Genomic DNA, 24,603 nt, shown 5'->3' with positions numbered 1-24,603 from the left:
CTGATTGGAGTCATTGAAGATGCAGGAGTGGCACAAATGCCATAAACACAAGTTCAGCTGAATAGCTGAAAACTTCCCAAGCATGGAAAAAGAATTTGACATACAGAATTCCAATTAGTCACGACCAAAAGAAAGTTATAGCAAGGCATGTAATAATCAAGATTCCGGAAATTCAGCACAAAAACAGAATAGTAAAAGCAGACTTCTTAACACAAAACTTGAATCAAGAAGAGCTTGGAGTGAAGTACTTCAAGCTGTAAAAGAAAAATACTTCCAAGCCAAATTGATGTACCCTATAAAATTATCTATCAGAATTAATGGGTAAATACAATATTTCCATGAAAAAAAACTAAAGAAATTCATGACAACCAACTCACCTCCACAAAGAGTTCTAAAAGATATTTTAGAAAGTGAAAAAAACCCCACAAGTCCAAGGAATATCAACATAAAGCAGCCACCAGGCAGGGCAGGCAAGCAACTAAACAAAGGGGAAAGAAAGGGAATCATCAACAGGAAAATTATATGACAAACACAAGTCACTACATATCAGTTCAAACCATCAATGTAAATAGTTTCAATTCACCAATCAAAAGGAAGAGACTGGTAAAATGGATAAAGAAACAACGCCCTACAATATGCTACATTCAAGAAACACATTTAACTAAAAAAGAAATTCACAGACTGAAAAGTCAATACTGGAACAATACTTCATGTAATAGGAACCTGGAAAAAATCAGGGACTGCTATTCTATTCATGGACAATGTGAATGTCAAGTCAAGACTGATCAAAAGAGATAAAGAAGGACACTACATACTTGCTAAGGGAAAACTCCAAGAAAAAGAGATAATAGTCTTAAGTATATATGCATCAAATACAAAGGCAATCACTTGTAAAACAAATATTAATGGACATGAAAAATCAAATAAACACTACCACAATTATAAAGGGGGATCTTAATATTGTTTTCTCACAATTAGATAGGTCAATTTAGACAAAAAAATCAACAAATAAATATCAGAATTAAACTAAACCTACAAACAAATGGACTTCATAGATGTCTACAGAGTGTTCTGTCCCATAACATCAGACTACACATCTTTCTCAGCTGCATATGGGACAGTCTCCAAAACAGTCCACATTCTAGCCCACACAACATGCTTAAGTAAATGAAAAAGAACTGAAATTATCCTGTGCATATTATCAGACCATAGTGCTACGAAATTAGCAATCAATGACAAAAGAAACCACAAAAAGTCCATAAACACATGAAAATTAAATAATTTCCTACTGAACAACCAATAGATCATGGAAGAAATTAAACAGTGTCAACAATTTAAAGAACATTTCAATATAACATATCAGAACTTATGGGATGCAAGGAAAGCAGTCCAAGATGGAAAATTAATACCAGTGAACTCTCACTTTGAGAAAACAGAATGAACTCAAACAGCCTAATGTTGAACCTCAACCTTTTAGAAAATAAGGTCAAAACTCATACAAGGAAGGAAATTATAAAGGTCAGCAGAAATTAATGCAGTTGAGACTAAGATGTTTTTCTATTGTTTATAGCAAAAAATAAATGAACAAAAGAATTGTTTTTCTGAAATATTAAATATAACTGACAAACCTTTAGCCAACCTTAACAAAAAAGGAAAGAAAAGACTCAAGTTCATACAACTAGAAATGAAAATGGTGAAATCACAAGACTTTGTGGAAATCCAGATCATCAGTACCTATTTTGAGAAACTCATACAAGGAAGGAAATTATAAAGGTCAGCAGAAATTAATGCAGTTGAGACTAAGATGTTTTTCTATTGTTTATAGCAAAAAATAAATGAACAAAAGAATTGTTTTTCTGAAATATTAAATATAACTGACAAACCTTTAGCCAACCTTAACAAAAAAGGAAAGAAAAGACTCAAGTTCATACAACTAGAAATGAAAATGGTGAAATCACAAGACTTTGTGGAAATCCAGATCATCAGTACCTATTTTGAGAAACTTTAAAAAGGCAGAAACACAAAAGAAGTGGACAGATTTCTAAATGCATATGTGTTGCCAAATTTGAATCATGAAAATATAAAAATTCTAAATAAACCAGTATCAGTCAGTGGAATTGAAAATATAATTAAAAATCAATGAAAAAAACTCCCAGCCCTGATGAATTCACTGTTGAATTCTACAAGACATTTAAGATCTAATGCCATTACTTTAATGAAACTGAAGAGGTAACAGTTCTCCCATAGTCATACCTGGAGGCAAGTATTACCTTTATACCAAAGCAAGAAGGACCCAAATGAAATAGAGAACTTCAGGCAAGTCTTCCTAATGAACACTGAAGCAAAAACCCTTTAAAAAGATACTAAACTGAAGCAAATCATCAACAAAATTATACAACATGACCAGGGGGGCAGGAATGATTCAATTTATGCGAACTTGTAAATGTAATATTAACAGAGCCAAGGACAAAAACCATATGATCATTTCAACAGATGCAGAAAAAGCAACATCTAGTCATGATTTTTAAAAACCCTACAGAAAACTGGAATAGGTGATCTTTATCTCAATCTGATAAAACTATATAACAAACCAACATACTAAATGGATGAAAACTGAAAACTTTCACACTAAAATCAGGAACAAGACAAGGATGTCCACTATTACCACTCTTATTCAATATACTCCTGAATACATAAGCTAGAACAATTAGACAAGAGAAAGAAATAAAAGGAATAAAGATAGCAAAGTAAGAATTTAAATTATCATTATTCACAGGTGACATTCTACTCTGCAAGACCCCAAAAAATTTCACTGAAAGACTTGTACATTTGATAACCAGATTCAGTCATATAGCTGAATACAAAGTCAGTACTCAAAAATCAGTAGCATTCCTCTACATAAGTATCAAACTTTCTGAAAGAAAAATAATGGAAAGCACAACTTTCACGATAGCATAGAGAAAAATGAAGTACTTACAAATCAATCTAACAAAGGAAGTAAAAGGTTTCTATCCTGAAAACTACAGTACTCTAAAAATGAGATCAAAGAGAATATAAAAAAATGGAAAGATATCACTTGCTTGTAAGTAGGAAGAACCAATATAGTAAAAATGGCCATACTCTCAAAGTTGTTCTACAGATTTATTGCAATCCCAATCAAAATGCCATTAGCATACCTCATAGAACTAGAGAAAACATTCCTAAAATTCATTTGAAACTAGAACAGATCTAGAAAAACAAAAACAATTATACGTAACAAAGGTAAAAGCAGAGATCACCACAATCCCTTACTTGAAATTAGACTACAGAGTTTCTGTGATAAAAACAGCACAATAGGGCCAGGAATTTAGCTCAGTAGCAAAGTGTCTGTCTGGCAAACACTAGGTCATGAGTTTGATTCCCAGTACCAAAAAAAAAGTACTATGATATTAGCAAAACACAACCTGAGGATCAATGGAACAGCTTAGAAGAGGCAGAAACAACTTCAAATACACTCACTCATCACGTTTACTGGAAGAAAGAAAGCCTCTTTAATAAACATTGCTTAAAAAACTGATTTCTGTATGTCAAAAATTCAAACTAAACCTACATATATTACCATGAACTAAACAAAAATCAAAATGAATCAATGCTCAAAATGTTAAAATAAAACACTAAATCTTCTGGAAGACAAAATAGGCAGAACTCTAGAACACATAGGTTTAGGCAAAGATTTCACAAACCAAACTGTGACTACATGGGAAATATTACAAAGAATCAACAGTGGGATCTCACTTTACTAAAAAACTTTCTGCACATTAAAAAAAAAAATCACCAACAGAATAAAAAGACAACCTACAAAGTGCGAAAAAAGCCTTAGTCAGTTGTCCTTCAGACAAAGGACTTCTATCTAGAACATATAAAAAACTGAAAAAAAAATCAGACTCCACAAATTTAAAGACCCTATTCAAAAATGGGTATCTGGCATGGAAATACACTTCTCAGAAGAAGTACAAATAACAAATAAATATATGAAAAAATGTTCAACATCATTGCTCATTTGAAATATGCAAATTAAAACAATGCTGAGATTCCATCTCACTCAAGAAAGAATGGCTATCTTCAAGAAGTAAACCAACAACAAATGCTGATTGGGCTTTGGGATACAAAGAACATTTCTCCACTGTTGGTAAGAGTGTAGACTGGTGCCATTGTAGAAATTTTGAGATTCCTCAAAAAACTAGGACTAGAGGTTCCATATAACCCAGCTATTCCTCTTCTTTGTGTCTTCCTAAAATAATTAAAAGCATCATACCACAGTGATATATCTATATATTTATAGTTCACAGTTTTTTTATTTATTTTATAGGATATTTAATTTAATTTATAGGATATATTTATAGTTCACAGTTTTTAATAGCTAAATCTTGTAAACAAACCAAATGCCCATTAACTGATGAACGGATAAAAAAATGTGGGTTTTTTCCTACAATGGAGTACTATTCAGCCATAAAGAAGAGACATTTATAGCTAAATGGATGGACCTTGAGTCCATACTTTCCAGTGAAATAATTCTGACACATATGTGTAAATATGTATCTCTCTGGTGTGAGAAATTTAATGTATAAATAAGAACCAAAATGTATGATAAATTTTGTGAAATAAAAAGTAATTGTTTAAAGGGAAAGGGGAATTAGGAATAGGGCAGAAGGGACAAGAAAAATGAAAAAGGATAACATGTAAATAAAGTTTTATAGATATAGAGAGAGGAGTTAAAGAGGAGAGGGAAATGGGGGAAAAAGAAGAACTAATTAAATATGCTCAAAGAACTAAAGGAATTCATGGACAAAGAACTAGAAGAAATAAGTTATATATGAATAAAATGAGGATATCAGCAAAGAGGTAAGGATTATAAAAAGGAAACAGAAATTCTGAAGCTGAAAACTGTAACAACTCACATTTTTAAAGTTCACTAGAAGGGTTCAACATAAATCTGATCAAAACTTCTTTTTTATCAGCAAACTTGGCAGAGGGACAGATGACATTACTTAATCTAAAGAGTAGAATAATAATGAAGAAAAGTAAACCGAGCTGAAGGCACTGGTGAGATATGATCAAGCAGAACAATTTATTACACTCTCTGAAGGAAAAGAAAGATACCATCCAAAGACACAATGGTCCAAAACTTCCCCAATTTAACCACATATACCAATCCACAAATCTAAGAATCAAAAAAAAAAAAAAAATCTAAGAATCCTCATGAACTCCAAATAGGATAAATCCAAAAAGATCCACAGCAACTAAATCATGGACAAAGTATCACGAAAGCAGCAACAGTGGAGCAATTTTATACAAGGGTTCTTCCATAAGACTATCAACCAATTTTTCAGAAATCTTAAGAGTCCAGAAGATAGTGACAAGAGATGTTTAAATTGCTGGGCAAAAAATTAATTGATAATTCAGAATCTTTTAAAATTGTTCTTCAAAAATGAGAGGAAAATTAAGACATCCCCAGATAAACAAAAGCTGAAGGAGCTTACCACCAGTAGATCTGTTCTACAAGAAATGTTAAAGGTGAGGTGAGGGATTAAGCTCAGTGGTGTAAGTGCTTGCTTGGCAATCTCAAGGTCATGAGTTTGAGCCCTTAGCAGCAAAAAACAAAAACAAAAAAAGTGCTAAACGGTCCTTCAGGTTGAAATAAGAAGATGCCAGACAGAAATTTGATCTGGATCAAGACATAAATATCTCTGGTACAGATAAATACGTTGACAAATATGGAACCTACTATTATTATAATTTTTACTGATAACCTCTGTTTTATTTTACGCAGGATTTAAAAGACTGATGAATAAAAATAATTATAGATTTATGCTAGTGGGCATACAATTTATACACACAATTTGTGTTATCAATGTCATTAACTTGGGGGGGAGCAGTTGGATGAGTAAAGGTATGCATGCAACTGAAGTTAATTTGATAGTGATTCGAATTAGTTATAACTTTAGCTGTTGTATGGAATCCTCAGTAATTATAAGGTATAGAATGTATAAAAAAGGAAGCAAAAAGGAAATAAAAGCATGCCAAATTGCACATACACACAAAAAATCAAACACAAAAGAAGTCAATAATGGAGGAAATGGACTGAGTGGCTGTAAAACACAGGAAACAATAAAACAGTAAAAGTCCCCTGCTTAATAATTACTTTTAATATAAAGAGATTAAACTCTCCCACCAACAGGCACAGATTGACAGATGGGTTATTTTAAATGGTTCAATTTTAGATCTAAACACACAAGTAAATTGAAAGTTAAAGGATAGAAAAAGATATCACATGCAAATAGTAACAAAACAAACAGAGGTAGGTATGATTATCATGCAAAATTGAATAAATAAACAACTGATACACAACAAATACCACAATTTTATTTAGTTAGTCAGATACCACTAACTATCTTAAGACAAAGGCTAGGCTGAAGTATTCCCCAGAATTAATCATTAGAAAAAAGTTTAAGCAAATTACCAGGATAAACCCAAAAGACTGGGAAAGGGACATGTTTCAATTAGAAACCAAACCATTTTCAAATATTCATGAGCATTGTTATAATCCCACACAGCAGAATTCAAATAATAAGAAAACATTTTACTTTAAAAATATTTACCAAATGTTCTTCTTTCCTAAAAGGAGTCCAGAAGATGTTAGTGCTTTAAACTATTTTACTAGCTCTAAAAATAAATTATAAAAAAAGTTTCTTCAGATATTATAATTATAGTGTTTTACTGTAGATCAAAATTCTTCCTCACTCTAAGTTTGAAGCAGTAACAGTTACAGAATATTTAATAGACACATCTGTTTCAAAGAGGTATTAGGTTGTTTTATTTTCAGTTTTTGATACACCTAAATTTATTTTTAAAGATTTTTAATTACTAAATATATACTCATAAAATATTAAAGATATTTAAAATATATATGACAAAATATTTTAAAGAAAAAATAATCTTATCCCCTTCCAGGTTCATTATAAGGTAATGCTAATGTAAGTGTCTGGTACACCTTACAAAGTTAGTTCTATAAAGAAATGTTTTAAAAAGAAACTCGAAAAAAAAAAAAAAAGAAAAATCTCAGAAAGAAAAACTCAGACTTAGATAGCTTCATTGGTGAGCTCTATTACAAGTTTAAAACTACACCAATCCTTCACCAATTCTTTCAAATAGAAGATAAGACCTTTACAGCTTACACTATGTGGCCAGCATTACTCCAATACCAAAAACAAAGTTACTACAGAAAACAACAGACCAAGATCCATTATGAGTAAGGAGCAAAACTCCTTAATAGAAAAAAGCAATCCAAAATTCAGCTACATATCAAAAGAACTATACACTACAATTGAGACTTATTCCAAGAATATAAATGTTCACGAAAATCATTCAATGTAACATACCATTTTGATATAATAAAGGAAAAAACTATATGACAATTCTAATAGACACAGAAAAGGCATTTGACACTTCTTTGTAGTTAAAATAAAGTTCAATAAACTATATACAGAATAATATTTTCTCAGATTATAAATGGTTTCAACAAAAATCCATACCAATATCATATTTAATAGTGAAATACTAGGTGCTTTTTGCCATTAGATTACAAACAAGAAAAAAGGTACCTATTTGATATCGCACTATATGTTCTAGACATGATAACTAGGCAAGAAAGAAAAATAAAAGGCATTCAGATTGAAAATGAGAAATAAAACTATTTGCAGATGACACAGTCTTGTATACAGAAAATTCTAAGGAATAAACCAAAAACTATAGAACCAATAAAGTTATAATTATAATATCAATATATGAAAATAAGTTTTATTTGTATATAATAATAATGAACAAATTGAAAATAAATTTTAAAAAGCATTTCTACTTTTTAAAAGACATATAAAATTTAATATTCTATAAATGCAGCACTATAAAGGAAAACAATGGCTTATATTACTGAAACAATTGAAAACTTCACATAGATTCTGTTATATAGATATAGGAGTTAAAATATATAAACAAAACAAAATTCCTATTGAATCAAAGACAATTGTAAAAAATTAAAAAACCAAACCAAAACAAAAACTAGTATATTTATTCATACTTGGGTTAATACAAGTATGTTCAAGCACATACATAAAGGTAGAATCGTAAAAAAACTACTATGCTGACATATCATGAACTGTAAAAAAAAGGCAAATAAGATGTTAAAATTTTTATGTTAAAGAACAGACATTAATAATCTACAAAGAATTCAAACCAAGAAAAAGGACAAGCTCCCTAAAACTGTAAAAGGGACCCAAACATATGGATAAATTAACTCTCCAAAGGCCAAACAGAAATGGAAAATAAACATGGAAAAACATCCTTCACTAAGCTTTTTCTGTAACAAAATTTGCATATATCTTAAATAGTAATTTTAAATTCTGAGTGTTTGACATATTGCCAAAGGATTGTAAGTAGACCCAATCTTTGAAATAAGTGATATATAGTAAGATTCTTAAAAACTTACATAAATTTCCTCTAGCAATTTCACTTTTTAAAAAACATCTCTGGGAACAAAATATGTGATACGTTTTTGGGGTTTTGTTTTTTTTTTTTTTGATGGTACCAAGAATTGAACCCAGAGCCTCTGCACTGAGTTACTTTCCTAAACCTATTCCACCCATTTAAATTTTGAGACAGGCTCTCACTAAGTCACTACATTGCCAAATCTAGGCTCTACCTAGAGATCCTTCTGCTTCAGCTTCTCAAGAGTGCTGGGATTACAGGCATGCACCACCATGCTTGGCAGATGTGATTTTTTAAAGATATTGGTCAAATCACTATTGATATTGCATAATAAATAATTGGTACACAACAGGATTTTTTGGGGTTTTTTTTGGGACAGGGTCTCATTCTGTAACTTAGCCTCAAACTCCTGATGATCCTTAGGAGTGTCAACCTCCTGAGAGCTGGGATTATTTCCACTCCCTAGTGCAAATTATTTTATGGTACATCCATGAAAAATAATCTGCAGCTATGTAAAATGCAAAATATTTAATAGAAGAAAATGTTTATAGTATTTAAAGCAGACCATAAAACAATGATAGTAGGGCTGTATTTTCATATAAATGTATAGCTATGAATAGAAAACTAAGTAAAAGCATAAACACTTAGGTTTATGTCTGCGGTTGGGTTTAAAGACAATGTGTGTATGTAGATGAGCATCTCTGGGCTACCAGCTTTCCAGAAATAACATATCATTTCTTTCTATAAAGAATATGAAATGATTTTGTTTAAAATCAGTTACTATTAGTTTTAAAAATTAAACATAACAGGGCCAGGGATTTAGCTCAGTGGTGTAAGTGCCTGCCTGGCACGCGCAAAGTAGTGAGTTTGATGCCTGGTACAAAAAAAAAAAAAAAAAACTAAACATAACAAAACCATCAGCTCAATATACTTTTAGCATTTGCTTTTCTTAGGGAAGAAGGAAGATGAAGACCAGTTCCTACCAGGAAGCAAGGATAGATAAGTGAACTCCTGTCACAAGTTCTTCTGACCTAAATGTGCTTTCCATCAAATTTTACATATGAACAGTCTGTTTTTAAGGAAAATTTAAGTCCAGTAAAATATCACTATTAGCATTGGAAGTTGCTCTAATTTTTTTCTTTCAATACTTTTTAAAAAGCTCCACGTACTAGACAGAAAATTTTCATAACTCAAACATTAATTCCTCTGGAGACAACCATACAATCATTTAAAATGGAATGTATAGATGAGATTGAGGGTTATAAGGCCTATATATGACTTTTTTGGGAAAAAAACAATATGCAGACAATTCACTTGTAATATTAAAGAAAACTAGTTTCCTTACCAAACATATTTATCCTATCTCTGGACCTCTTAGCCATGATCACACTCAGTGAACTTGTCAGATAAAGCTGGAGAATAGTACATTCTTTCACTTAGCTGTGTCTGCTTGGACTCCTCTCATAGCAAAAGTCGCTCCAGGCAAATCTGACCACCTAGTAATTATCTTTCCATTCTCCAGGATCTCTTCAAAGTATTTCTTATTCCCAATAAGGAAGGTAACAGCTTCATAATGGCAGTCAGGAGACAGGAGAAGGAAACAAACATTTGCTAATGTTTTCATGAGTGTCCTCCAGAATATTTCATTTCCAGGAGCTCAAGAACTCCATGCAGATTTTTTTTAAAATTTTATTTAAAGAAAGACTAAACAAATCAGAAAATGGGTAGAAATAATACATACGTTCAGAGAAAAAATAAACATTAAGAAATCACTAGTTGATGTTTACATACTGTCCTTTTACAAACTGCCTGTTTTGAAGTTTTATACTATATACAAAGTTGTGTTTTTATTAATACTGTTAAGTACTGATATATTCAATTATATACTATGTCTGATGATATAGCCAATTCTATTGAAGATAACAAGACAACACAGGAAGTATGGCAGAATTCCTTGTACAATGGTCTTATATGTCTTTTTTCATTTCATGTGTTTATAGGAATATGTTTTGTTTTGTCTTGATTTGTTTCATGTCTCCCTCTAATATAGAAATAGAAAGGATAGAAATACATGTTAAGACTCATGCATGTATAGAACCTACAAACAGTTTATGAGAACTGATCTTATGACACGTGATGAAATGAACAAATACTTTGAAGAAAAAGAAAGATTAAAGTTCCCAGTGCTGATTCTGGAGTGTCATAATGTGACACCCAGCAATAGTATTATTCTTTGTTCAGAGTGATATTAGCCTGATTGGGTTTGTTCAATTTCAATGTAATTGAAGTTATGGATAACTGCATGTATGTTTAAGTGTATAGGATTGATAACCATATTTCTAAATTTTTGTTGGATAGTTGAGCAGAACTGGTTGCAGTCTCACTGTTTGAATCCCCATTTTATATGCTCCACTTTTATTTGTAAGAGGACAATCTGTAATCATCAACTAGTGATTTTTAACTATTTATTTTTTTTCTTTGAAAGTATGCATTATTTCTACCCGTTTTCTGTTTTGTTTAGTCTTTAAATAATTTTTTAAAAGACAAAAAATAAGTAATACTATAAATTATGTGTCCTATATGTAATTGTTTTCCTTATAACCCCTGCCTACAACATATATAATGGAGTATTACTCTGCCATAAAGAAGAATAAATTTCAAGCACTTATAGTTAAATAGATGTAAGATGTAAGTAAAATAAATTGGACTCATAAGTGACATTGTATTGTCTCCCTGGTGTGATAAAGTGAAAGACTAAATAAGGACCAGAATGTACCACGGATATTGTGAAATGGGAAGAACTTGTTCAAAAGAAAAAAATAACTAGGATGGGGAAAAGGGGACATGAAGGGAAAAGGGAAAAAACCATTTTAAAAGGGATAAATGGAAACAAATGTCTGGGAGGAGAGAAAATTGGGAAATAAAGGAATAATCAAAATATATCATATATGGATACAAATTCCCTGTGGTGAATATGATCATTATTTATATCTAAAATGCATCAATGAATTTAATACTAAAAACAATGTCTATCAAAATTACTGCTGCATTCTCTGTAGAAATTTGACAAGCTGATCCTAAAATTTTTATGGGAATGTGAGGGACTCAATAACCCAAATAATCTTGAAAAAGAATAAGCTTAAATGACTCATTTTCCCAATTTTAAAATTTATTTAAAGTGATAAAGATTTTACTGACACAAAGACAAATATAGATCAATGGAATAGAATTTAAATACCAGAAAAATACCTTACAGTTAGGTAAATTGATTTCTAATAAGGCACCAAGACAGTTCAGTAAGATGGGGTAAAGGGAGGACAGCAACTGTCTTTTCAACAAATGATTCCGGGATAAATGAATATCCACATGCAAAGAACAAGGGGAGAATGGAGAAGGGGATGTAAAAAGGATTATGTATTAGGTGCATGTGCCAACTTTCCATGATGAATGTAATCATTATGCAGTGTAAATATGTACTAAAAAATAAAAATTTGAAAAGAAAAAGGAGTCCTTTTATTTCTTTGAATACAATTTATGTTACAAACTGCAAGAAGTTCCCTCCCTCCCTCCTTTCCTTGCTTCCTTCCTTCCTTCCACCTCTGCCTCCTTGTTCCCTCCATTTTCTTTGTTTCTTCCTTCTTTTCTTCTCCTGCCTTCCTCTTCCTGTCTTTTCCTCCCACTTTTCCTCTTTTTTCCTTCTTTGTTTGATAAGAATACATATCTGTAACATATATCTACTATTCCTTTGAGCTTAGTTCACAGATGTCTTTTGTTTTAAAATTAATTATTCCGTAAACAATATATAAGAAAATCAATGAATACTCACTTATCTCACTTAAACGCCAACGTGTAACGTCAGATTTAATTATCCCATCCACGTTTTGAGCAGTCACTCCAATGCTACAAGTATCTGGAGGTGTTATCATTTGATGCAAAAAAGAACATGAAGCACCCGTAGAACTGCTGGATTTACATGAATAACTTTTCTTTCTGCTTTGAAGAAAAAAAATGATTCATCATGAATTCAGTATAGTAATTGAAATATAGTTAATACATTAAACAGTATTTGTTAGTTTTATTCAGAGGTTTTTTTTGAGAATTTTATAGTCCAGGATTTGGTTTCCTGCTTCCTTCCTGCCTGAGATGCTATGAGCCCTGGAGACTTTGTGAAGGCCCTGTAAGCCCATTATAAGCAATACGACAATACATTTCTTGCTGACAAGAAAATAATGGATTCGCCTCTGAAAATCTGGAATATGGCCTTGAGAATTTATTCTTTTAAAAAAATCAGAGGATTTTAAAAATAAAGTATGATAGAAATAATAAGATTTAATATGGTATTTAATATATCTATGATTATTGATATGCACAGATGCTAATATTGTATTATTGGTGAAAAAGACAGAGTGCATATCATGTACCAAATGATCAGTTTTATCAGTGCATATATTCATGTAGCTACTCATACAGGTATCTGGAAAATCTTTATATAAACATTAAAGTTGTTACCTTAGATTAGTGAACCTTTTAGAGCTCAAGTGACTAAATTGTAACCCAAAACTCATTTATTGCAAAGTACCAACACTGAAATTAAGCATAAATACTGAGGTTTTAGTTTAGGAGGAAAAACTACTCATACATTAACATCTTTTGTCTTACAAGAAAAACACAGTACTGTGTATGCCATAGGTTTGCTACCACTGCCTTAGATGATGCTTTTTTACTTTGTTTCAGGTTGAATTTTTAAATCACATATACATTTCAGAAAACTCACTGAAACATATAGCTAGCTAGCTAGAGACAGGCAGACAGACAGATAGACAGGCTTACACTATGAAGTTTCTATAAATCAGAAATAACCAGATAGGTGAATACAGCTATATCCTACATGTTCCTGGGGATTGTGAAGCAGGTAGAACCAGAACTAAAAAGAAGGTCCAAATGTTAGGGCTCCACGTTTGCTGGAAGTGGGTGGCTAGCGGGGCCAGAGCTTAGACATATGGAATCATCAAATCTTGAAGCTAGAAAGAAACTCAAGAATTTCCAGTGGTTATTACACAATGCAAAAATGGCCCTGGATGGCAAGTTTTCCCTCTTCATTTATCTCTGGGACATATTCTAAAAAGCTAGTCTGGATTTAATCCTGAAGCTCTCAAAAAATAGATATACAAGTTTTAGTCAAAGTTTATCTGCCTTCTAGTCTTCAAGCAGATCTGGAGATTAATTCCTCTTCTCTCTCTACTCAAGAAAGGTACTGACTGGTTTTTATAGCATGGGGCAAACTGACTAATTTTATAACACTGATAAGGTCACTGACAGAACTAGGAAAACTTAACAGTTTAACGGAGTTTTAAGTGAGAACAAATATTAAAAATATAGCCACAGCCACAGTCCCCAGAGGACTAGTTCTCATGATTTCTCTCCAGAACATCTTGCAAGCTAGCTACTATTCTCAGATAACCTTGTTCTACACCCAAACCTGGCCTGCTCATCTCCCTAAAAATAATGAAAATTGCCTTTAACTGTCTGTTCCATTAAAGGAAACAGTTATATATGGCTATAAAAGAGCAGTTTTGACTGTTCAATAACAATGGCTATCAAAACAACAGTGAATAGTCTCTATAGCTGGATATTCCAATTAGATAAACCATTTGCCTAGAGGCCATCTTAAATACTGTCTTTGCTTTCACTAGTGTAAAAGGTCTTATTACTTACGATTCCTATTATAAGAAATCTCTATTAATTGACCTACAAAAAGTTCTGCCTAGCCTATTTATAGTTACGAACTTACAAACTTTTAAAAAAAACTTTATTATAATTCTACTCGGCTAAATGCATCTGAGTGCACTTCAGTTTTATAAATAAATTATCTTATGCGTATTTGTCTTGTCTGCAATTTGTAACTATTTACCACACTTAGAGCTGTTTTGTTTAGCTCAACATTTTTTTTTCTTTTTTGCCTTTTTGGATTTCTAAAACATTTATAACTTAAATTGGTCTATAGATGTCATTATAAAGTATAAGGACATACTTCCACCCAGGTTGCCATCTGATCAAAATGATGTTAAGATTGGTTTTATAAACATAATACATACTATTGTCTATGTAAAATAATTTGAGAGTCTTTCACTGGTTAAAAATAATGTATAAACTGTTATGATCTGATTCTCATACATTATCACAAATTGATCAACACCAGGGATAGAACTAATTAGTCTGGGAGATCACAAGTCATTTAGGTTGAGTTACTAAGCCTTTAGCATTCTTAATTTCTAAAGCAGTCATGGACAAACTATAGCTCCCAAGACAAATATAACCCCTTGTACTCTTGTACAAATCACAGGCTAAAAAATGTTATGTTGTTAAATTGTCAAAAATAGATAAGTACTCAGTACTCTATGAAGCTAAGGTCAGAGAATCTCCAACTCAAGCCCAGTCTTGGACATTTTAGGCTATTTCAAAATAAAATACTTTAAAGATTGTGAGGCTGCAAATGTAGTTCAGTGTAAAGGCTCTAGGTTCAGTCCTCAGTATTGCAAATAAACAAAAGAAGAATACTTTGTGGAATATGAAAATTATATGAAACTAAAATTTAGTGCCCATAAAATAGACTAGAAAATAGTCATGTATATTGACTGCAAATTGACTACAGCAGCTTTTATACTGCATAAGTAGTGCTAAATGGTTTTGACGTATTCAATCTTCTAAATCTAGAATATTTGCTATCTGGCTCTTTATAGAAAGTTTAATAAACCCTGTTTGAAAACATGTCTTTGACACAATTAGTCATTTTCATACCATACTATTAAAGCAATAGTTTTTTCTTTTTCCTTTTCTTTTAATATATAAGACTTTCCAGCATAAGATCTTTTGTTTAAAAAAAAAGAAAACTCGGAACCATGGGTCTATTTTTAAAATGGAAAAGACAAAACTCATTTTACAGTGATTCCCAATATAATCCTCCTTATTTCTAGGAGAACAAAAAGGAAGAAATGTGTTTCATGAGTTATTTAACATACTCTGCATATACTGAAACATCTAGTTTTTGGCTAGAGTTATAATCTGAAGGTTGGTTTTTTTTTTTTTTTTTTTTTTTTGAGACAGTGTCTCCTATACAGTTTAGGCTAGGCTTGAACTTAATATATAGCCCAGGCTATCCTCCTGCATCTACCTCTCAAGTGATGGAATTACCAGTGTGTGCCACCATACCTGGAAAAAATTATAAGATTTTTATTCTAGTAGAAATAGAATAAAAAGGATGCTTAAGGTAATGATGAAAATTTGTGAATCATTGTCCTGGTGAAATATTGTGTAATAGGGTTCACATGATAAGTTAGAGGCAGAATGAGGTAAGAATGAACAGGTGTATAACAAATTCCAAAAAGATTAGGGGCATAGTTGAATACAATAAATACACAGCCTTTTCCATTGCGCTTATCACTAATAACTACTCGGTCAATAGCGAGCTCTAGGTAGAGGTCATCGTGTGGCTCTATGTCCCCTCTTTGCAGCTGCAGAGTCTGTCAGCATGGCTACAAGTAGCTAAGATGTTACTGTAGCCAATGGATGTACATAGTACCACCCAGAAGTTATAACTGAGAAAATGTTTTACTTCATGTGTAACTTGACTCTTCAATGAATCAGGACCTACCTCTTCCCATCATTCCCACTTATACTTACCAACTTACATTAACAGTGTACTCGGTACAACTGGTTTCCTTCTCTGGATTCCAAGTGCAGGTTAAAGTCATACTATTGTATAAGACACATGAAATGTTCTCAGGTTTAGTGGGAAGAGCTAAAAGAAAAATCACACAAACAATTTTTGTACCCAATATATACCACCAGCATTGAGTATTTTAATGAAAATAGACTGAGCAATGTTAAATTTGTGGTTAGCTGCTGAGTATAATAGGTTTTCCTAATCAGATTCCTGAAAAGAATCTAACTCTATCTCTTCAATTATTCCCTTTGAAGAATTAGATTTCTGCTTATTGAAAAATACACTTTTGGCCATGCACAGACCACTGCTGGCTTAGGGAGAGCCAGACTCAAGCTTTTTCTGAGTCAGCACCATTCGCAGGCCGCAGAGGGAGAGAACCAGGCCTCATAGGTTCTGTGTAATCCTGTGTTATTTATTTTAATCTCAGTGTTACAAACACTGAGAAGTAGTTCACAGTCTATACCAGATGACCATGGGGTTTATAACACACACACGAACACACACTCAAGAATCAAGAACAAGAACAGTTTTAGACTAAAGAAAATATTTTGTTTTACTTTTTGGCAACAGCATACTTTTAAGACAAAAGCATATTTGAGAAAAGGAAACAACTAGGCGCTGGTGATTTAGCTCAGTGGTATAAGCGCCTGCCTTGCAAGTTGCAGAGTCATGAGTTTGATTCCCAGTTCCAAAAAAAAAAGAAAGAAAGAAAAGAAGACAGCTAATTGTTACTCTTACACATCAAAGTTTTTCAGAAATTGGTACTGAATTGAAAGGAAGGCACTTCACACTGAGGAGTTTAGAAGGCAATGATTCATTACATTAGTAGGCTGGTAGAACTGACTGAGTGTGAAACAGAAACTTACATACATTTTGTAAACAGGAAATACAAAAACCGATAGCAGGTTATCATATAACTGGTTATATGAATTACATCACATACTGTCAGCAGAACTAATTAAGGGGAATTGTTTATTATGAACTATGTATGAAAAGCAGCTGGACACAAGACACTCAAGGTTGACTAGGGTTAGCAATCTAGTTATGTGACAGATGGGATGAGCTCATCTTGTCCGAATATAGTAACAGGCTACTAACTCATTTTTTCAATTTCTTGCTATAAAATTTCCATTAAAAAAGCAAAGCTCTAGTGACTCCTAAGAAGGAAGTGAGAAGTAGAAAAAAAAAAAGGTCCATCACTTACAGTAAGTAAACTGGGGAGAATAGGAGAAAGAAATGAATGGAAGACAAAGAGATTAGATATCAGGGTTCTTGACAAAGCATTGCGAATATGCAGATGACTCTGATAAGCCATCTGAATTGGTAACCTATTTCACCAGGCATATCTTGTAGAAACTTTGTAGGCCTTTAAGGTAGAGAAGTTCCACATGCCACTCAGCACTAACTTACTAATTCCAGCAGTGCGTAGCCTGGGAATTCCAGATGAATTCCAATACAGGTAGGTATAGCATACAGGGATTCAGAAATTTCCCTGTGCCTCAGGGTGAAGGTGGGGTAGATTTAGGCAACACGCATAGGATCAGGCTGAAGAGGTTTTTGTGCACAGAAGGAATTAAAACCATGATCAAACAATGTGGGCATGAACTTCAAGAGTAGTTTGTGGCAGTATGATGCTGCAAAATCTAGGTAGAGACAGCTGTCTCAAAGGAGATAGCAGAAAAGAGACTGAACCATACCAGATGGCACAGAAAAGACCAGAGGGCAACATATGAACTTGTTCCTGTGGACCCAGAAGCCCTTCCCAAGACACTGAATTCACAGAAACCCTGCTTGTAGACAGAGAGACCATCTTAAGGAGGAGCAGGGGAAGGTCAAAAACTCTGGAACAGTGAGCTACTACCCTAAAGAGGCAGAAAAAGACAATAAGCCATAAAAAAATAAGATAATGTTTTAAAATGTCAGAACTGCCTTTCTAATGAAAAAAGGAAACATATCAGTTAGTACAATCATGCAAATAAAGGTGTTCAGTTGAGACTTATTCAGTTGAAAACCAATAGTTCAGACCTGCTTTTATTTGTTCAACAACTCACATGTATCTTTTCAACACTTAATGTCAAATTTTTCTTTTACAAAATATACAGGGACAATGCTTTATTATAGTGTGACAGAGTAATAAAATTAATGGGAATCCACGGATTACTTCATGACTGCACACATTTACAGACTAGTCAAAGATAGTCACTATATTTTTATGGTTTATATGATATGCTCCCCAGGGTGGTGGTTCCTTAATTCCCTCCTCTTCTCCCTGTACTATAGGCTCAGGCACAAATGTAGCATGTCCTGCTTCCATTTTCCCATAAATTAATTGGGGTGGGAATTGGGGTGGAAAGAAAATGGTCAAATTGAAAAAAGTATTCTCAGAAAAACTGCATTCTAGAGGGTTTTTTCCCCTTAAGTAGTGCTCAAATACAAAATAAGATCTCCAAAGTTTAAAGTCTTCAGTTAGCATTCTGACAATCTAAAATCTGGCAAAGTAGCACTTAGTGGATAAATGGAAACAGAAATGTATTTCTCCAAAATTTCTAGTATGATAACTAAGCTGTTTTTTCAACAAGCCCCATGTTACAGAATTGGATTTGCACCTAATTTTAGAAATGTATTCCATAACTATTCCTCACTTCTTTTTGCTCTTTACTGTTTCTTTTACCATACATCTATTGCCTACATTTAGTTTGTCTTCTTTCTTCAACTGTATGTTCCAGATGATTAATATAGAAAGAGATATTTGGACTGTGAGTGTGACCATCATCTCATATTCCCAGGTAAAAAAGGAATGGCAGCCTGGCTACTTCAGGTGAGGATTTCCATACTCTCAAAGATTTAGCAGTTTAGAGTGAGTTCACACTTTTCAGGTGCCACTTTACAGTTCCTTACTCTGGGAAAATACAACTGATAAGATTATATCCAAAAGATGAGAAGTATAAAACAAAAGAGGCCTTTATTCTGAGAACACGAAGAGAGAAAACCAAAACACCCCTGACTGCTGGAGTCCAGCTTTCTCTCTGGTGGACACGTGGCGTGGGGGGTATATAAGTAGCCTCAGTTTGGGGTGGAACCTAAGGGGGCAGTATGGATGCACAGGTAGTCCATTGGTCTTTGTTTGGCGCCACAGGTAAATTCCTAGGGGCGGGGAAGATGGAGTCACAGGTAAATTTCTAGGGGTGGGGGAGATAGGAGCTCCTTGGTTCCACCTCTAAGGCTTAACCGGCTACAGTGTCCTGTCTGGGCCAAAACTCTTTCAACAACATTTTCTTTAAAAAGAAAGAGGGTTGAAAGTCCTTTTGGTGAACAGAAATCACTGTGGCTCTTCAATATGGACAATTTTAACAACACATTAAAGGAGGAAAACTTCAATAGTGTGCAGTTCAATGATTTGACTTATTTTTTTGCATTATAAGAATCACAGAAATCTCATCCATTGTATTTTAACTTCTTTTGGACTACACTTTTCTGTGGAAATGACACTTTACCTTGAAAAGTAACTGAAAGGTAAAACAATATTTTCTCTGAATAAAAATTATTTTCACAGTGGAAACGTCAGTATTTTACCACTAATATATGAGCAGTGATAAATGCCAATTTCAAGGTACATGAAAAGATTTTAGCACATGCAATTTAATACAGAAAGATTTCTGCCTGTTGGGCCAACAGGTTTTTGGTGGTACAAATTAGAATGAATAATCTTTTATGGAAAGCCACCTCTCTGCACCTGCCACCACTATCAGAAGGTTTGCTTCCTGTGTGCAACCACTTGAAAGAGACAACTTTCAGACCTTAAAGACAGGATCGCAGGCAGAGATTACAAAAGGAAATATCTCTTAAAAATAACAAAGAACCAGGAAATAACAATTCAACAGCTGCAAGAGGATGAAAAGAATAACAATTTAAGAGTGAAGAAGCAGGGGTCAACACAAATGATATTAAAATAATAGCAGGACATTTTCCAACATGGAAAAAAGACACATAAGCGAGGCATAGAGGACTCCAATTAGCTGTAACCAAAATAAATCTACACCCAAACATATGATAATCAAGATTCCAGAAATTCAGCACAAGAACAGAATATTACAAGCTGTTAGAGAAAAGAAGCAGATCACCTATAAAGGAAAACCAATCAGAATCACAGCAGACTTGTCAACACAAACCATCACATCAAGAAGTGTTTGCAGTGAAGATTTCAAATCCTGAAAGAAAACCTCTAACCCAGATTGATGTTCCTTGTAAAACTATCTTTCAAAACTGATGGAAAAATAAGATACTTTAAAGATAAAGAACAACTGAAGAATTCATGACCACCAAACCAACCCTATCAAGAGTGCTGAAGGATATTACAGAGAAAGATAAAGATGACCATGATTCCAGAACAGCAACAGAGGAGGATCGCCAAACAGGACAGACAACTAAATGAAGAGGAAAAGTGGAAGGCCAAGAGCAGGAGGGTAGCATGGGACAGATGAACCAATGCATGCTAGGTATAACCATTAATGTAGATGGCCTCAATTCACCAATAAAAGCAAACACAAGGAGAGTGGATCAATAAATAAGATACATTAACATGCTTTATACAAGAAACACATTTAACTTAAAAAGATTCATAGACTGAAAATCAAACAGTTGTTCCATGCAACAAGGGACCAGAAAAAAACAAGAGTAACTTGCCCATCAACCACAGAATGGATAAGAAAGATATAGTATTTTCATACAATGGGAAGCTACCCAGCTATAAAGTAGAATAATCTTGAGGTCTTACAGGTAAATGGATGCAACTGGAGATCATGCTCATGGTTGAAATGGTTTAGACTCATATAGTTGAACACAAAGTTATCTCACTAGCGTAAAAACTGAAGGAGTTAGCGGAGTCCAAAAAGCACAACAGATATTATGAAAATAATAGGGGAAGAAACACCTAAAAAAAGAGAAAGTGATGTCCACTGTTAATTTCCTATGTTTTGTTTGGAATTCTTCTACCATGTTGTGGTTTGTTTAAATATCCCCCACAAAGCTTCATGCAGTCATAGAGGTACCTGAGCTCAGTATTTGTGATTGGCTCATTGTCTAGCACTGGGATTGGCAGTGCAAGTATTATACCTGCCTGGGGGTAGATTGCTGGCATGCCATAGAAGGGAGGGAAGACAGCAAGCTTTTCTTTTTTGCCCTTTTTAACCTGTTGATCTTGATGCTTGCAGCTGCCATGAGCAGTTGCCCTTCAGCCACACCACTTTATTTTGGAGCCAGCTGAGTATGGACTGAAACCTCCAAAAATGGTAAGCTACATAAACTTTTCCTTCCTTCATTTTGGGCATCAGCTATTTTTGTCTCAACCAGAAAAAGTAACCAAAACATTATTTCCATAATTGTGTTAGGTTTGGTTTATTCTGTTTTGTTAAGATTTTACTGTGTCTGATGGTATGGGCAGCTATTTTGAAGACAATGGGATGTATTATGGTAACCATTGTTGACTTCCTATTATCTTGTTTTGAAGTCATATAACACTTTCATTCTTTTGATTGGTTTTAGTCTGTTCTATATTGTTTGGTTTTATTATGTGTGAAGATATGGACAGCTATTTTGAAGAAAATAAGAGACATTATGGTAGCCATTGTTGATTTCCTTTATCTTGTTTTAAAGTTCACTAATGCTTTCATTCGTTTGTTTTGATTGGTTTTGTTCTGTTTTATTTTGATTTCATTGTGTGTGGTGGTATGGATAGCTATTTTGAAGAAAATGAGAGACATTTTGGCAGCTATTGTTGATTTCCTGTTGTTCTGTCTTGAAGTCCTGTATTGCTTGCATTGTTCTGTTCTGATTTGCTTTATTGTTTTTATTCTCTTTAAAATAAAAAAAATTTATATGCACAGATGTTAATTGTTTACAAATTGATTTACAAGTACTTAAAGCATGGTCCCCAGTGAGGCCAAGAAACTTTTCAGTTAAGTTATTTCTATAATAATTCTACAGTTTCTCTTCCTTTAAAAAAATACAGTTTTGAAGAAAATATTTTACTTATCTTGATGCTTTGCCAATAAATGGTGTAAAAAATATATGCTCAGGTAACAGTTCATATATTTACCCCAAATTGTAATCAATTAGCTTATTAGTAAGACTGACTGATTATTGCTTTACTATTTAAGTATGCCACTGATAAATTCACTTGTACTTCTGTATTTAGAAATCATACTTTATTTGCCTTAGTTGAATTATTTAGCATATGATACACATTTCTGTGTAATATATGAAAGTAAAATTTCACAGCTGCAGTTTAAGTGATACTCATACCATACCCTGATTAGTCTTTTATAGCACTTAACCATTTGTGTATTAAGATTTTTGGCTTAAAGGTATAAGAAGTATAAAACAGTTTTGTGGGTTTGTACAAGCATGAGCCTCTTTATTGACATTAAGATTTCTTTATGTCATTATAAAGCCTATTTACCCCTTATCATTCAATGTTCCTTTTCCATTTCCACTAGCATTTTCATATTTAAGTATGTGAACCTGAGCTTGCCTTTATTTATTTCTTTGTAAACAGATTATTTATGTGAGATTTTATGAAAACACTAGTGTTTTCGCCTACCATATAAAACTGGTTAAGATGCCAGCAATGCATGTGTGACTATCTTTATTCACAGATGAAATCAAAGACTTTTTAAAAGCCAAAATATAACATTTAGTGCTATGAAATTTTGGAGGATTTTGAGTTTTGTATGTGTGCACAAATATAGTGAGATTTCTTTTATTCACAAGAGACACAATATTTCAGCATTTACTGATAAAAATTACTTTTAAAAATTCTTTAATTATAATGTTGCATCTTTGTGACTTTAAAAGATAAATAAAGGACTCAGATAGACAACTAGAAATTGGCTTGGAAACAATTTTGGTCTCACGGTTATCATTGTTCATGGATGTCTAAGCTGTTTGCAGATTTAGGAATAGCACAGTATTCTCTGATCTTTGATTATAGTCTCATTTAGTTCCATTTCTTGCTGCATCAGAGTGTTCATTACCACATGTGTATTTCTACAGCAGTGAAGCAACAAGGTGCTGCAGGGCAGTGTATATTAACAGTAGATGGAAATTGTGCCTTTAGTGTTAATGATGCGCCTTTGTTTGAATGTTATATTGTAGGGCATGAGTTTTTTGGTTTTTGTTTATTTATTTATTTATTTAGCCTCTTTAACTGTTGAATACCAGGAAGTAAGAATGGAACCTACTTCTGCAAAGATACATTTGTCTTAAATATCTAATTACAGGCCCTAATAGAAACCAGAAGGGAAGAATTATCAACAGGTGTGGAAAAAGATAACCATCAGTTAGTTGTACAAGGAATTGCTTTAGAGTATTTAAGAGGCTAGAAATAGTCTTTATTGTATTTTAACATCACACTTTTTTCAATAACTTTTTTGTTATGCTAACATGAGATAGAAATCAACTGTGTTGGAAAAATTTACCTCAAATCATTTATTTTTTAAATTTTTATTCTACTAACACACATTTGCTGTATCATCTTGGGGAGTTGGTACTCATATATAATACAATTCGTTTTTCTAATCATCTCCCCTCTGCCTCCCTCGTTTACATTTCTTTTCCCCTTTTCATTCTTATATTGATATTGTTAAACTTGGTTCATGTTTATGGCACATAATGTCCATGTTAACTGAGGTTGTTAGGACCTTGTACCTGGAATATCTTTATCTATTTCTCCATTCCCTTTCCTTAACCACTCACCCTTGAGATCCATTCTCTCGTCTCATTCTACCCCTTCTGTTCTTTGTTTCTCTTAGTTTGTACTTTGCCTTACTCAGATGAGAGATACCATACAGTATTTAATTTTTTAGTATGATTAATCCCAGGCCATTTGGAGAACGAAAATGCATTCCTTTTATGCACCTGTCTCCAGTAAGGATGGCAAAGACTTTTTACAATTTGAGTGTAAGGCACTTATACCTCTTTTACATTTAATGGGTGGTTTGGAGTCATGCTAAATGATTCCATCAAAATGTTAGGAAACACTTTAGGCACTTTAGGCACTGGGACATATTGGAGTCTTAAAATTTTAAATGTGAATTACTTTAAAGACAGTATTTTTGTAATTTTTTTCATCAAGAATATTTTGGTAAACAGAAGTCTTTTTGAAAAAACTGGTGTGGGGCTGGGGTTTTAGCTCAGCGGCATAACTGCCTGCCTTCCAAGCATGTGGTTGTGCATTTGATCCCTGGTACCAATAAAAAAAAAAAAGAAAAGAAAAAGCAAAGGTTGTGATATTGCCTAACATAATGCTGTGGTAGCATTTAAAAAATAGTATTTGTGAACTGTTCCCTAGGAGATTGTACATC

General features: G+C 33.1%; 1 protein-coding gene across 11 annotated transcripts in view; it reads right to left on the bottom strand.

The window, feature by feature from the left end:
- Positions 1 to 24,603, bottom strand: part of Il31ra (interleukin 31 receptor A) — a 116,250-nt gene that overhangs the window by 59,035 nt on the left and 32,612 nt on the right. For 9 of the 11 annotated variants that reach the window (XR_010050481.1, XR_010050482.1, XM_063258173.1 and 6 more), the window contains 2 exons: positions 16,201 to 16,318; positions 12,347 to 12,513 (listed from right to left, as the gene is read on the bottom strand). Coding sequence is in view for 9 of the 11 variants with exons in the window: in XM_063258173.1 (XP_063114243.1) it covers positions 12,347 to 12,513; positions 16,201 to 16,318 (285 nt within the window). In the remaining 2 variants the exon portion in view is untranslated. Of the gene's footprint in view, positions 1 to 12,346; positions 12,514 to 16,200; positions 16,321 to 24,603 lie in introns of those variants that run through there. The other 2 variants (XM_013152899.2, XM_063258176.1) reach the window with 2 other exon arrangements.

Source organism: Cavia porcellus, unplaced genomic scaffold (assembly GCF_034190915.1).
Source record: "Cavia porcellus strain 051 isolate PalLab524CR breed Dunkin Hartley unplaced genomic scaffold, mCavPor4.1 scaffold_11, whole genome shotgun sequence".
NCBI lineage: Eukaryota > Metazoa > Chordata > Mammalia > Rodentia > Caviidae > Cavia > Cavia porcellus.
Note: the sequence above shows the minus strand (reverse complement) of the source record. Positions and strands in the feature narration are given on the sequence as shown.